Consider the following 16,872-nt stretch of genomic DNA (forward strand, 5'->3'; position numbering starts at 1 on the left):
TGGACAAATACACTCTCCGATTTGATTTGGCCTAACGTTCATTTTCAAATTATCATTCGAAGCTGGATTCTGGCAAAATTTCTTGGATACCCGAAAAATCTTAATTTTTATCTCAGCCGAATATTTTTCACATTTTATTTAAGGTGGCACCTTATTTTAAGTAAAATTGAATTTAATTCTAAAATAATAATAGAAACACAAAAAAAAATTTCGGACCGGCCATTAAAAAAAAAATAGATGCAGGGTAATTTTTAGACACCATACAATATATATTCAATTCGGTTTTGTATAGATATAATATTTCGGAATAAATCACACGATTATAAAGTCTGAGCTATTTTAGCATTTATAACAAAAATATGAAAATAGAGCAATGTACCTTTTTTTTAATATTATTTTTTAAAAAATATTTTTGTCATATGAAATATTTTGGCCTCTTTTAAATATGGAATCTAAATAATTTAAGTTTTACTTTTCCTTTTTTTCGCGTAATATCTTCAAAAAAAAAATTTGATAGCTTATATATTTTTTTTTAAAAAAATATTAATGTTTGCATATTTTATTTCCTCATGATTTTTATAACATAATAATTATGTAAATTTTGAAAAGAAAAAAACCAATATTAATTTATTTTATTTTTTTTTTACCTTAAATGCCAAGGATTTCGTTTACGGAATTAATTTCTAACATTTTAAATCCAATTTTTTTTTAATAAGTAAATATTTTTAAAAAAATTGTCCAGTCAGGTTTTCGCAGTATCTTCATCTAATATGGTGTTCTATTTTTAAAAAAAAATTTAGGGGAACATGTTCAAAAAAAATAAACTTTTTTGAATTTTAAATCGGAGATCACATTATAATAACGTAAATATTTCATTTAACCCAAATAACATTGTAAATCTGGAGATTTTGCTCATAGATGGCTGAAATGTTTTGGCCTTCATTTTCTAAATTTCGATTCTTACATAATATCATAGACCTCCTGGGTGGTGCTTTACCTGGGCTGGGCCGTATATTTTAAATCGCCATTATTAGCTATAAAAATAAATAAATGTGATATATTTTTAAAAAATCAGGGCCGGGCCTGAAAATATAAAACCCGGGCATGGTCTAAATTTTTTTTAAAAAGAATCCAGGGTCGGGTGGTGCAAATGATACCTCTGCAGGTCTCTGCATAATATAATTTTGGCTAATATCTTAATCGGGCCATTTTTAAAAATCGATCCCAAATTGGGCTGTTTAACAACATTATAAAGCATTATTATAAATTAATATCTTCGATTGTTAATATGGAAGAATAAATAGCGAAAAATTGATTTATCGGGAAAAAATATATTTTCCAAAAATGTACTTGAACACTATAATACTCAGCCGACAGTATTTAATAAAAAAAAATTTTTGACAGACATGAAACAATTTCCGATAATTTAGCATACCACAATATTTATTAAATAGGAGTGGCCTTACTGGGGGAGGTTTTGAAACTAGACAATTCTTTTAAAATATACTAATTATTTTAAAATTTAAAGAAATACAAAGAATAATTTAAGACCTAATTATCAACTAAGGGCCAAATTTATTAAAACATATTTAAAAAAGGAAAAAATGAATAATGAAAATGGGGTATAACAAGCAAATTTAATTTAATTTATATACTTTAAACTGACATTAATGACTAACCTAAATTGACTTCATTCATTAAGTCCACCATAGGAAATGTTGACTACAGCTGACTTCAATATATGTATCTAATAAATGAATCATCAATCTAGATTAGTATTATCATTGATATTTTTATTATAAATATTTATATTATGTAAAAATTGAGCTTTTGGTTGGAGTGCGTTTCGCCTAATGAGCAGCAACAAATGTTAATGAGGGTCAACAAGCGTCAATGTGTGCCAACAAGTGCTAGTGGGAGTCAATAATAGCCAATTAGTATCAATAAGAGCCAATTAATAGACAAACCGCTAATTTATTAGTCTAAACACCCAAGACATGCCATATATGTCAAGACAAGTTTTCTTGCCCTGTCACCCCTTGCCCTAAATTGCGTATCTTTCCTATTTTTAAAAACGGCTAACTTATTATTAGATGTCTAAACCAATGTGGCATCTATCAGCGAAATCTTAAGGCTTGTATAATATTTTCCGGAGAAAATATTGAATTAGGCGTTTTTAATAATCGGCTTAAATGGAGCGATTTAGCATCACTAGTTGGCGCTCCTTAGGTAAAATGTCTTAGGCGAATCGCTGGTACACCGTTGGCTCTTATTAGGCGAAAAAGCTAGGTAGAAGATGACTAGATGCGAATCGCCGGTACACAGAATTTTCATATCTCAAAAAAGACGTACTCTATGAAACAAAAATGTACACCCATCACTTTATTTTTATAAAAACTACTTTTTGCATATCTTGGCCATTTAAATTATTTCGATTTTTAATATATCCAAATTTATTGACACCTTATTTCAATTTTGAGGAAAATTTTGTTAGTGAATTGGTTAATATTTTACCTTGGTTCAAAATATCGCCTAGAGCCCTACATTGGACATATTTTCGTGGGTTTAACAGATTCGAAAAAAAATCAAGTTTTTTTTCTAGGTCCTAATCCGACAAGTCTGCCCAATTGTTTTCCCAGTAAATTATGCCCAATCCAACCTGAATGATTTTATTTCCCATGAAAAACTAACTTAAATGCAAAATAAATGCAAGGAAATTTAAGAAGCCAACTTATTTAGATTTTTTTCCTGTAGCACTTTACTTAGGCATGAAATGAGTTTCGAAATAGTGATCATATTTTATACAATTTGAATGAGCTAATATTTAAAAAAAATATTTTTTTGAATTTAAGCGCCGAAATAAGCTGCGATTAAAAAATGAGCTAAAAATGTTTCAAAATATAAAGGCATTTTTATAAAGAAAAAGTAACAAATACATGTTTATAGGTAAAAAAAATAATTCATAAGTTAGACCGTATCCTGGTATGTTATATTTTTGAAACTTATTTTTGTTTAGCACAAGTAAAACAAGTTTTGAACTAGGACACCTTATTTTGGTTTGTTTTAAGTTTGTACCAAAAATAAATATTATTTGTTATTCATATATTTTTTCAGTAAACAGGCATGTATTCTTTGTGCTATAAAGTAGTGTTTTTTAAGGAAAAAGAAGCCCATTTGTTGTTAAAGAGTAACGCGTTTCTTTTTTTTGGATAAGGTAACGCAAAATGTAACTTTAAATTTTTTCTTATTATTAGATATATATTATAAATTTTATTAATAATTTAAGCCGTGTTTTTAAATCAGATCAACTATCAAAATTCATTATTTTTTATTTTATTTATTATATTCTGTTATTGAATTTCTTCATACAGTTCAAGATTGTTAATCTGATTAATATTAAATCTATACTTATTTCTTTGATTTAACTCTACCCTTGTCCCAGTATGATTTTTAACTAAGCTTTTTTTTGAAAAATAATTCATTTGATATTTTAAATAAATTCCCCTATTTAATTTTTTTTTTTATTAAATATAAACAACCCACCCATCCTTTGCGTCAGTTGAACGTGTTTAGCAGAGGGAAAGCCGTAAAATGTTCTTGTTTATCTCATCAAAATTTTTAAAATAGATTGTTATTTAAAAATAAGTAAAAAATTATTACAAAATGATCTTATCTTATAGTATATTATTTTGTAATAATTTTATTTTTATTATATATGGGAAAAAATAAAATTTATATATTTTTTTAGTATTTTTTTTAAGTAAAGAGTAATGCGTTATTTTTTTTTGAATAGCGAAAAACGCGTTCCTTTTTTCACAAAGAAACGAGTAAAATAACGCACTCTTTTTCAAATGTAACGAGTTTCTTTTTGAAGTAAGGTTTACAGCACTTCTTTTATGTAAATCTAAATAGCTTCTTCATTTTCAGGCTGTTTGAAGGTAGCTATATAGACGGCTAAACAAATGACTGCTAAGAAAAAAAACCACACGAACCCTACTGTTTTATATATGGCTGATAAATAAAGACTTTTAATAATAATAACAATCTAATTCCATTTAGATGTAAAATAAATGAGGTTCTTGTTGAAATCTCCGAGTTTGATCTTAATAAATAAAAAATATTTAATTGATTCTATTTTTAAGAAATGACGGGAAATTTAAATTGTAAAATCGGAAACGTAATTTTCTTAAATCTCAATGGTTCCGAAGTGGGTTCTGCTTCCTAAATTTGACGTGGTTCCGAGAGAATTCGATCATTTAGAATAAACTTTGTACTTATATAATTAATGATCTGTGTTCAAGTATAACAATATTTCAATAGCAAACTTCCTCGAGGTCTATAATCATTTATTTAAGAATTTGTTCATAATTCATTAAAAAGTAATGTATAAATCAAGTTATGGAGTGGGGGTGAAGAAGAAATAAAATATAAAACTTAAATAATTACAATGATATATTAAATAATCGATAGGCTGCAAAACATTTTCATCGATTGTAAAGCATTTTGCATCTTATTTTTCTGTATTCTTCGTAAGGTTCCATCTCTTTGGGTTGTTCTCCCACCCCTTTATATTGGTTAACTCTATCTCTTACCTCGCCGCCGGATATGGGATCTTGTGTTCCTTGTTCGTTTAGACCTAAACCGGCGCCTTTCCAACCTAATTAAATCAATATATTATAATATAAAAGTGCAAGTTAAAAAAAAATGACAAACATTTCGGAGATTTAAAATTTATTCTACAAAAAACCTGTAGTTATTTTGTAGTCTTCTATTTTATACTAAACAATATTTCTGAAAAGTTTAATGTATTTTAAATATTATTAAGATACAAACATTTTTTGGGAAGCAAAAACGTACATTTTAGCTCTTGTAATGATTTCTTTTCAAAAAATACATAAATTTCACAAACATGCTTGTACTAATATAAATGTAAAGTAAATAAATAAAAAAATTTATATTTACAATTAAATGAGGATATGCTATGCCTCATTTAACCATTCACTATTTTTTTCCAACCTTATACACTCAAGGGTTAAAAGATATATCTATTATTTTGAAATCAAATTATAGTATAAACGCTTATTGACACTGACTAAAGGAAAAATTAAATTTTAGATGATTAGTTGAAACATTTTAATCAATTATAAAACGAATTGTTTAATAACATATTTATTACCCATTTTTTTCAAGAGTTGATGACCTTTATTGTATTCATCTAATCTTTGTTGCTCGGAAACGTCTTTGATTGAGAAGATATCTTCACTACAATCATTTAAATAATATGTATTATATAAAATGTTATATAACCATATTGAATTGAAATAGAGATAAGCTAAATTAGCGGATAGTCAAAAAAAAAAGAAAACCAATTAGGAACAATTTCTTTTCATAAAACTTAAGATCATCTCGATAAATTTAACGCCAAATTGCAAAACTGTTGTCTGTAATGATCATTTTTCCAATTGCGTTACCAAAATATTCTTCACACTTTAGTAAATGTATATGCCAATTTTATAATATGTCGATAAGAATTATACTGGAAATAAACTCAAGAAAATATAGATCATTGGCGTTTTAATTTAAGGAAATGTGCGCTTCATTAAAACCTAAATCGATTTCATAAAAATTATATCTAACGTGGGCGGCTGATAATAGTTATCATTCTGCTCATTTTTAATGGGAGATCGTGATTGGGATCTCCGTTTAGCATTGCCCCTGGAATTCGAATTGTTATACGGGGAAGGAGATCTTCTTGAATAATGTCGGCTGGTTCTGTTTCTTGAGCGGGATCTAGATCTCGAGCTAAATTTAAAAAATAATATTTGCGAGCAATCCAAAATTATTCATTAAAATTTATAGTTTTATATATTTAATATAGAATTTCTTCTTTTAATCCCAATTTATTAGTTATAACTCGAAATCCTAAAATAACCCTATAAATTCCCGACTTTACTTAAAAACGTTTAATGTGGCGAACTTTTTACTCTTTATTTTGATATTCTTATATCTTAATTTAAATGTTGCACTCTAATTTCTATTTTCTTTACTCTTTACACAGTATCCAATTCTTAGGCTGTGTCCCTGGATCGACTAATTTTTGTTACTTATGGATACAGCTTTAGAACTAGGACACCATATTTGTTTTTTCTATTTTTTCTTTTACCTTTTGCAGTGCATCTAATGATAATTAAAAAAGAGTCGAGGAAATATGGCTCACAACTACAAACAAACCTTGGTTAAAGGCTGAAAATCATGACATGGCCTACACTAAAATATTATAAAAACCGTCCATATTATGATTATATAAAATAAAATTACCGTCTATTCCTTTCTCTCCCATTCGCATCTTTTTCTTCCTCGTCAGAGCTGAACTCTTTGAAGACTCTTTTGTCACTTTCTTTTTCATCGTTTCGCGATGCGTTTAAAGAATGATCTTGATCTCCAACGAGTTTGTCATCTTTCAATGCCTTTCTGTTTCCTGAAAGCATGTGTTTTATTTTTAGTTATAAAACTATTATAACACAGATAACATAAAAATTCAGCGATATTAATTGTATAATTTATTTTATAAATTTTTCTCCCGAAACATAATTTTTTTCAAAATCTCGTGAGTGTTTGTAAGCCCTCATTCTATCTCTCTTAATCTTTCCTTGCTCTATAAATTCTCATGTTTCATTCTCGATTGGGAATGAGATGAGATTTATTTATAAGATTTTATTATAATTAGTTGAATCCCATTTAAAATATTAAACATTTATAATTTAATCTAATACCAATCCCAGTTACACCCAATAAAATAGTTAAAAAAAAGAAAGTTAGGAAAATGAGTTAAACTTCTGCCTCGATTTTTTCTACCACCCCTGCGTCTCCTTCTCTTTTTCTTGATTTTCCTATCATCGGCTCTCTCGCTGGCATAATCATTGTCGTTTTGTCGGGTCGAGTCGTAACTAGAATAATTGGAATCGTTAGAAAATGATCTAGATCGAGACCGGGAACTATGGCGAGAAGATTGATCAGAACGATTTGGAGAGGATGTTTGACGTTTATTCGTGGACTTTTGGTAACGGGCTTTACACTTGTAAAACTCAAAGAGACCCAAATGTTCCCATCCCTCGCTAATTTACCGTTACATTTTTATTTTATGGAGAATTAAATTAAAACATAATAAAATAATAACTTCACTATAATAAAAATAAGTAGGCTTATTCAATTTTCAGGCCTTTGGTGAGCATTATTATTATATCATCGTTTAATTTTATTTGTATCGATGTACGTTACATTTTAACTATTTCCTTTTATATACAATTAGCATTTCTATCACCTATCAAATTAAAATTCAAATATATATTAATTTATATTTTGTTCCCCATTTTTAACACTTGAAAAAATAAAAGACAATTTACATCCCTAACTATACAAAAATAATGTTTAAAGTCGATATAGAGCATTTATCTTAATTATTCTAACAATAAGAATCATCTAACTAGAAACAAAAACCTTTCGCATTGATTTGACTATTTCACTTAAAATACAAGATGAGATACGAAGGGTATTAATTTATAAGTTATCTAACGTACATAGATACAAATAAAGTAAAAGCTACTCTTTTGCCCTCAATCCTGCAACGACTTTCAAAAAAAATTTGCAAGAATCCAACGTAATTTAATTTTTATGCTTATCATATGTTTCATGTTTATAGTTGCCAATAAATCAATATAATAAATTTATTTATAAAAACATATTCCTAGGTGCTTCATGGGAGGCCTGGCTGTAAAATGCTTCTACAGCTCCTAATAATTGTTCAGAGGGAGGATCTGGAGCAGGCAGCCTGAGCGAGTTTGGGTCTAAACTTTTGTAATTAACATCTTCATCCTGAAATGTAAATTTAAAAGAAAAATATAAAAATTGGCTATTGAACTTGATATAAAAAAAACTATTTCTCTCATTCTTATAGAAATAAAACAAATTATTCGTTATTCGTATTTTTACACACATTATAATGAAAACTAAGTCGAATAATAACTTCTTTATTATACGAATATTGGTAAATATTTAAAATCATTCGCAAAAATGAGTAAATTGGTAAAAGTTTTATGTGTTTACGTTAACCATTCATAATTTTATTAAAATAAAATTGCTCAAGAGAATAAAACAGGAAAAATGGGCATACCTTGATTAATTTAACCATGAGCCCTGCTGGCAGGTCAAAGTAAGGCAATCCGGGGATGATGGATTTATCCTTGGGATCCATTTTAAATGCCGGAGGGTGTATGGGTGCGAAATTAGGGAGTTCTTTATTCCCGTTGTTCATAATTTGGGGATTGTTGAGGTGGGGCTGATTATTGAACGTGCTAAATAGGTTCATTAGATTAGCAGCTGCAGTTGGTAAATAAAAAAAATTTTTTTAAGATATATTATTATATTATAAAAATATTAATACCAATTACATGATAAAATTATTGGTCAGGATGAGTTAATCCACTTGATAGGGCCGGGTTAATATAGAAAAAAAAATAACCACTATTGGGTCAACTAGAATACAAAAAAAAGTTTCAACACAGTCCATAATTATGTAGCATTTAAAATTTCATAGATACCCATTTAGTTACCTTTTTTTAAAAATATATATATTTTTAAATTTTCATTTAAATTAAAACAAGATTAAATTTGATTTGAAGTTCTAACAGGATAGTTATACCTGATTGACTAACAGTGTATATTTAATCCATTGTCAAATGGCCCGATTAAGATTTTAGCCAAAATAAAATTATGTAAGTCTCGAGATTTGGGAAATAGAGGTCCAAACCATTGTGTCACCAATGAGCAAAATCTTCAGGCTTACATAATATTATTTTGACTAAAATCTTAATACGGCCGTTTTTAAAAATCGATCCAAATCGGGCGGTCCATCAAATATGAAATATGGTTTAAGCAATAACTATATGACTGCCAAAGACGATTATATTATAAATTTGGTAATCAATTTTTGCATGGGTATTAATTCATATATTTATATTTTTAGACTCTCCGCATTTTAAAACACATTTGATCAAATCAAGCAGGGGTATGGAAGTAATAGTGGAAAACATTTCCGAAAAAAATAAGATTTTTAAACTCTTTAAAAACGGTCAAAAAAATATTTAAGGTTGAAAATAACACATTGACTGAAAAGAGTTTTTGTTTTTCTCATTTTTTTAAAACACGATTACAAAGATAAAGAAAGGATAAAGGATATTCTAGCAACAAGACACTTGTCCTGTCCTGAAACATGGCCGAACTCTGTGGAATATTGATAAAGATGTCAATATTTATTTTAAAAATGAGGTTATGCTAAATGATTAATCATTTATAAATTATAAATTTCCTTACCCATATTATTATTATTGTTTCCCGGAAATGGGAAAGGAATATTAGCGTTGAGGTTATTGTTTTGATTCTGTTGTACCATCCCATTATTTTTCATCATGGTCATCATCATCATTGCCATTGGTGGAGGAAGGTGAGGCATTAAACTACTAATTCCAGTTCCTCCCATTTGATTATTATTCATTATGGCGGCTAAAATAGCGGCTGGGTTATTTCCACCGAGTGCCGTCATGTTTGTATTGCCAGAATTCATGCAAGAAGTGAGCATTTCAAGCATAGCATTAGGGTTCGCATTGTTAAACATAAGGTTATTCATTAAATTAGGATTTTGGTTTATAAGGTTATTGAAATTGTTGCCTGGCATCGGTTGATTAGGAATGCTGCTATTCATCATAACGGGTGGATCTTCGATTTTTAAAAATAATTCAAAAAAAAATTTAGCACATTTTTTCTCTTCCGGATTTCCTTGATAAAAAATAAACAGAAACCGCACAGTAACTTCGATAATGAATCGTTTACAGATCTAAAGAATTTCAATCGTATTTAATCATTTCCTTTTTACAAATAAAAGTAGACTTATATTTATCTTTTAAAACTCATTTTTTTCGTATTGGAGAGCCGTTTATAGTTCTAATAAAGCAATGGGAAAAAAATTAACTAACTTCCTAATAAACTCTTAGGAGCTTCAGTTTCTTCTGCACTGTTCCTTCCGGTATCTATATCCATCAATCCTGGAGGTTTTTTGTGCCCGCCACTATCCAGATTTCCGCCCATTTCCATCTTCAACTCTTCCACCATTTTTTCATGATTCTGTCGCAGATTGGATCGAAGATGATCGAATTCAGCAATCACGTTATCAACTACGTGCCCGTATTCAATCGCAATGTCGGAATTATAAGTGACGAGCGATTCCTTGGCGTTTTTTAGGTCCTATCGGTGATAATGAAGATATCGATTAGTAAAAAAAATGGTGAATGAAATAGAAAGGCGAAAAATAAATAGGGGGAAATTAAAAACAAGAATTATGTACTATTAAAAGTTATTGGCAAACGCGATAATAAAGTCTATAAAAAACCATAAAAAATTATTTTTTAAAAAAATACGTTTAAATATTCGGGTTTGAAATAATTGTTGCTCTCCCATAGATGCAACAGCTTGTCCAATTTCTCCCTCTCAGTATCCAGCGTTTCCACGTAGGTTTGACAAAAAATGGGGATTATGATATTGTCTAGGGCGCCTCTTAATTCTTCCACGTTTTTGCGAATGCTTGACAAAAAATATTAAATAAAATAATAATTTGCATGATAAATATTAAAAAAAATTGTTTGCATTTTACATAAAGTCATTTAAACAGATCAAATTCGATTCTCCACGCCAATCACTTCAAAATAATTATTTTTTATCCGGAAAGTCAAAATAATTTAATAGCTGAAAAGTACTGAAACTCGAAAAAAATAATAATGCTTCCATTCTGTTCTTACTTTAAAACATGGCAATATTTGCCCGGAAATTTCACTTTTCGTCGAAATTGAATTAGGTTCAAAAAAATTCAATTAGAATACTTATATTTTATAAAGACATATCATCGTTCTAAGATTTGAGTGAATGGGAGAAAACCTCTTAAAATTAAAAGAATCAATTTTGGTTCAGTAAGACATTTAGATTCTTGAGCAGATAAATTAATCAAAACAAATTTCTTATTTTAACAAAATAAATCACTGTTAATAATTTGCTGAAAGTCAGCTGGGATGATGTTTATATCTTTTTAAAGTAGAATATTAAGTTAAATTTATCACCCCTCTTAGCATAATTTTACATTGATGACAACTATATAATCAATATAATAATAAATTTTCAAATATAAAATTTCTATATATTTTTATTACCAGTGATGCATAAGATCGTTGATCAGGTAAATCAAGTGAAGCCTGATGTCAAAATTAGCATCTACCGCCATTATACTGTTTTTTAAAAATAAATATTTATAATGAAAACAATGATGAAAATAACATAATCATGTTTAGCATAATGATTTCAAGGATATTAGTTCAAACATCATTACTATATTATATGTTCGCATTAACTTACTATTTATTTAATTTCATCTAAATTTGATTTAAATACAAGTACAAATAGATTAAACAATTTTTTATAAAAGATGTGTTAAGATTGTCGAAAACAAAAACAAATATCAATAAATTTAACAAAATGTAATAAGAGCTTTGCCAGAAGTTATATTGTTATTAATAACACTCTAAGAGATCCTAACCCTAACCAATTTATAAGTTGTTTCTCTCTCTTTTTCTTTCCTTCCTTCCATATAAGAGAAACAAACATACTTAAATATTTTTTTTTCATTGAATTACCGTTTCAATAAATATCTAGCCAAAAATTCTGGAAATTTAGGGTTGATATTGTTTTTGAGTATCCATGCTTTACCATTCTTTTTATAAGATTAAATATTAATTTCATTATAAATAGTAATACTATTAGATTTATTTTAATTTATATATAAACCCAAATTAATCCTTAATAATGATAACCTATAAACATATTTAAATAAGATTTGAACTCGGGACCTGAAAAAACAGCTCAATTTTTATAAATGCAATTGAGAAAAAATTTCTCATACTCAAATTGCTATTTTAATGGTGTACCTTATTTTAAATATTCAGCAGTGGTAATATAAGGCCCACAGACCCTGTAAGTGTGAGAATTTTAAAGTTTTCAGAAATTTAAGGCACACCTCCCCCCCCCCATGCATTTCATGGAATATGAAATTACCCACACCCATCTTGAATCCTGTTTAACATATGATAAGTGGAAAATGTAGAGAAATCGATACTACCATGATCATCAATAAAATAAGTCAATGGACAATTACCCATAAATGGGAAAATATGCTCATACTAGATTGGATTGTAGATGTGATAATAGAAATATGCTATTTTTCTCTGTGGACACAATGAATGTTTATTATATAAACCAAATGAAATTTTATCTCATTAATAAAATTGTTAAGCAATTATGATCTAATTCATCATAATCTTTTAACTCAAAAATCAAAAAAAAATATATAGGTTAGCCCAAAAAAAATAAATCTATTATCACAATTTCAATATTCTATTTAAAAAAAGGTATAATAATTTAATAAATATTAAATAAGAGAATATTGTTTTTATGCAAATATATTAGATACAACTCAAGATATCAAAAAAATAGATGAGCTAGTCCTTGTTTTCAAATTGTCAAAAATAAAGAAAATAAAAATCCTGATATTGAGATTATGGATTCTATTCAAGATTTTATTAAATTTCTGAACAAAATTCAGAATTGGATATTATTATTAATAAATTTATGAAGGAAAAGAATATAATGGAATTGTAAATATGAGTGGAGCAAGCATAAAGAAATAGACAAATGCAGCTTGGATACATTCTGCTATTCATAACTTGAGCTTGTAAATACTGCTACTAATAACATAAGTAAATTATTTACAATGCTATTAAAAAAAATATATACATTTTGAGGGAATGGTATAATAGATGGAAAAAACAGAAAGGCTTAATGAAAATAATCACTTAAAACATTAAAGAGAATATGCAAGACAAGATTGTCATCTAGATGATTATACATATATAATGAAGTTATTAAATTTTACATTATTGTCAAAAGAAAGGAGAAAACAAAAACTATTAGAAATAAAATGCAAAATTTTTCTGTCATATATTAATTTTTCAATGTGTTATATAAAAAAATTGCAATATAATAGTAAAAAATCTACAATCATCGAATATAAGTTAAAGAAAGACTTAAAATATTTTGTTGGGTTTTATTTGTTTATAAATTTAAAATTGAAGCTGAATGTTTAAAAAAAGATTCAACAGATTTTTTTATTGAATTTCAAGGGCTAATTCCATGACAAATCACCCAGTATGTTGGGTGACCCTTTTTAAATAAATTAAACTAAATATATTGGTTATATAATGTGTATATTTTATACAAAACAAAATTTTAAAGCTCTAGCTCAAATATATCTGGAGTTATGTGTCTTCAAAGTCCAATGATAGTCTTTTCTTTTAGTAAAGAATCTAAAATTACTCAAAATATCTTTAGTCCAAAGGCACAAATTATATATCATTTTATAGCTTTAATTATCCTTAAGAAAATAACAAAATTATTTTAAAATATCTTCAGTGCTGTTGTATTTTTGATAAAATAAAAAAATATATATAACATATATTAGGAATGTTAAAAAAATATAGTTTTATGTACCCCAATAAAAAAAAGATATTACAATTATTTTTAAAGATAACATCCTCTATAATTTACTTTTTTATTCCTAAATTTATATAAAAATTAAATAAAATTTAAATTATAAGTTTCTCCGTTAATATTTTTACTTAAATATTTATATATCATAGATTAACATATTTGGTGAGTTTCACCATTTCAAATTTTGCCCATCTCAAAATATTTTTCCCCATAAATACAACAATATAGAAGATAGTTTTGAAATAATTTTTGCATTTCTTAAAGGAGAATTTTGAGGGCTACAGAGTGATATATATTTGTGACTTTGTACCAAAAATATTTTGAGTAATTTGAGATTGGTTAAAAGAAGAAAGGCTCGGATATTTACAAAATCATAATATTCTGGTAGATTTGTTATGGAATTAGCCCAAAGTGAAAATTTATAAAGTAAGGAAAAAAGTGTAAAGGGCATTTATCTTAATTTATATTATCTCTAATCAGATTGATGATCGATTTAAAAGCAAACACCATATTGTGAATATATTTTGCTTTCTCTAAGAATCTTATAAATGTGTCTAAAAAACAATAAACAATAATGGAAAAAATGTGAAATAAATATAATATTTAAGCAGTTTATTCCCATATGCGCTTATTAATTTCCATTTTAAAAATTTATAAAGAAATAAAAAATTTTAGATTTTGCATGGTTGGTATCTATCACTTGAAAATACTCAAGTTGCAGTTTGTTAGCTCCACAGACCATCTTGTAACTACGAATAATCAAAAATAATATTCAAGTTTTGATCTCCCAAATGAGATTGAGTAAGCCTGGAGAAAAATTGTTATCCCTAGAGTTTTTATAAAAACCCTCAAAAATATTTCTATTTTAAGAAACAATAATTTTTTTTGATCAAATTTTAATCAAAAATGCCAAAACTTTTTTAATTTTCATGTATAAAATTCAAGATGAAATCAAAATTTTTTTGAAGATTATTTTCAAACTCTGATTACACTTTTGAAATTCAATAACTATGATAATCTAATAATGTCCACTTATTTTATTTGAAACAAAATATCAGAGACCTGCATAAGTTAAAATTTTAGACCTAGCTTGGATTTAAACAAAAATAACAATTTAAATTTTAAAAATCATATTTTTTAGCCAGTTTTGTGCCTATAGAGGTTTGGCCTAGCCTGCAGGTCTGAAAAATAAGATACAAAAATAAATAGAAAAAATTTGGCACCTCCTACTATTTTTAAATTTTCCACTCCAAGGTCAAGGCAAAAATATTTTATGGCCTGGCTCAACTACTTGTGCAAAATAACGAGCTTGGCCTGAAGTTAACAATAATTTCTTTCCTTCATACAGAATTATTAGGGTAGGGGAAAAAAATGTATAGACTGGGGCAAAAAAAATGTATTGACTGGGCCAAAAAAAATTTCAATGAGTACGTTTAAATTGGGATATAAAATTAAGCAAAAAGAATAGAATATAATATTTATATTTTGGGATAATGTAACAGGAGGATCAAATGGGTGGCAGAACTCTAGTTTGTACCAATAAGAAAAATGATTAAAAGGCAAAATATAAATTTATTTTAGGGAAAAAAGGCAAAATTAAATAAAAGCAAAAAGGTCATTTTCCTGTAATTTTTCAAATAAAATAAATTTTTTTTAATTCTCTAATAACAATAGCAAAAAATTGGTTATCAAACCTTATATGAATTCTATCCAAATCAAAATATAAAATGATTCTAGACAATGTTCATATTATGTTTACACATGTAGTTATTTTTTTTTAAAAAAAATTATTTTAAAGTAAATACCGAGATTGCTTCTTTAGTGCAAGATTCAATGATTGGGTTGACAATCATATCTAATTCTGAGAGATTTATATTGCATTCTTCACTCAATTGTACTAATTTGCCAAATTGTGCTGTAGCTACCACATTTTTTACTTTTGCCTATTTATTTATAAAAATTTTTGCAAAAAAACATATTATCCACCTAATAGCTTTGATAAAATAATAAATATTTATGTTATAATTTTAATTAAAAAAATAAAGTAACAAGAAACTAAAATATTATTTTTGATTTAAGGTTATTAATCATTTAACAAATATATAAATAATGACTTGTTGTTGATTTAAGAGTGACTGAAACTGTGATGCTAAATAATTTTCACTTTCTTGGATTTTTTGAAGAGCTACATCATTAAGGCCTGAATTCATTAATGTTTCATAGCTGTATTTTGAACATATATTAGGAGAGATTGTGGTGTTATTGAAAGAGCTGTTGTTAGATCTACTATTAGGTATATAGTTAATATTATCATTAAAATTATTATTATTGAAATTATTAGGGTTATAATTATTCATATTGGTAGATTTTGGTTGTTCAAATGTATTGGAAGTATTTTTAAAATTTGGATAAGGTGGAAATAATGATTGTTGATGTTGAATATATGGAGGTATAATTGGGTTATTCTGTTGGTTTATTAAATTATTATTATTATTTGAATTGAATAAAAATGGTTGATTTGGCATCATATTATTCATGTTAGGATTGGGAAAAGGATTAGGCAATAATGAATTTGATGGTTGCATATGTTGAGAATGAATAGGTTGAATATTGGCTTGTTGCCATGGAGGATTGAAATTTGAATGCAAATTTTGATTTTGTGACTGTTGTTGAAATCTAAAAGCTATATATAAAAAAAGTTAAATAAATTAAACTAACAAGTTTAAACATACCCATAAATTCCTCTTGAACTTTAAATTTATAATATGGATGGTATTCCCCTCCAAAAAGAAATGAAAATTTTAAATTATCTCGTTGTTTATTCTTAGTCATTTCTTCAAAATCTGGTCCATTTCTAGCAACAAAATTTGCCAACTTATCTATAATATTCTTTAATTCCGGATCTAAATATCATACAAATATAAATATAGATAATATAAGTTTCATAAATATATTTTTATATTTACTATTACCATTTGGAAATTTTATTGAATCCATTTCAAATAAGGATTATAACAAATGCCCGAAAAAATATATTAAAACATCATAAAGTAGCAAAAACTACCTTCCATCTTGAATTAATAATAATACTCCTATGAACTCATAATAGTTTCAGAATTATTAAAGGATTACTAGATAGTAATAGACATTGGTTTCATCATAATTTGGGCAATATACGTGGATATTTAAGGCTAGGGTAGCTATCTCTATGATAGTAAACGAACTTTCGTC

At 27.0% G+C, this 16,872-nt stretch overlaps 1 protein-coding gene across 1 annotated transcript; it reads right to left on the reverse strand.

The window, feature by feature from the left end:
- Positions 1-4,329: 4,329 nt before the first annotated feature.
- LOC135929106 (calcium homeostasis endoplasmic reticulum protein-like) lies at positions 4,330-16,646 on the reverse strand. The gene is made up of 16 exons (XM_065465615.1): positions 16,614-16,646; positions 16,374-16,544; positions 15,756-16,324; positions 15,447-15,584; positions 11,733-11,809; positions 11,253-11,327; positions 10,470-10,632; positions 10,029-10,296; positions 9,370-9,771; positions 8,171-8,376; positions 7,739-7,872; positions 6,835-7,115; positions 6,319-6,478; positions 5,638-5,802; positions 5,177-5,262; positions 4,330-4,657 (listed from the first exon to the last, which is right to left on the reverse strand). The coding sequence occupies exons 1-16, from the start codon at positions 16,636-16,638 to the stop codon at positions 4,485-4,487; spliced, it is 3,093 nt and encodes a 1,030-aa protein (XP_065321687.1). The 5' UTR covers positions 16,639-16,646; the 3' UTR covers positions 4,330-4,484.
- Positions 16,647-16,872: the final 226 nt, after the last annotated feature.

Source organism: Gordionus sp. m RMFG-2023, chromosome 4 (assembly GCF_954871325.1).
Source record: "Gordionus sp. m RMFG-2023 chromosome 4, tfGorSpeb1-WG-v2, whole genome shotgun sequence".
NCBI lineage: Eukaryota > Metazoa > Nematomorpha > Gordioida > Chordodea > Parachordodidae > Gordionus > Gordionus sp. m RMFG-2023.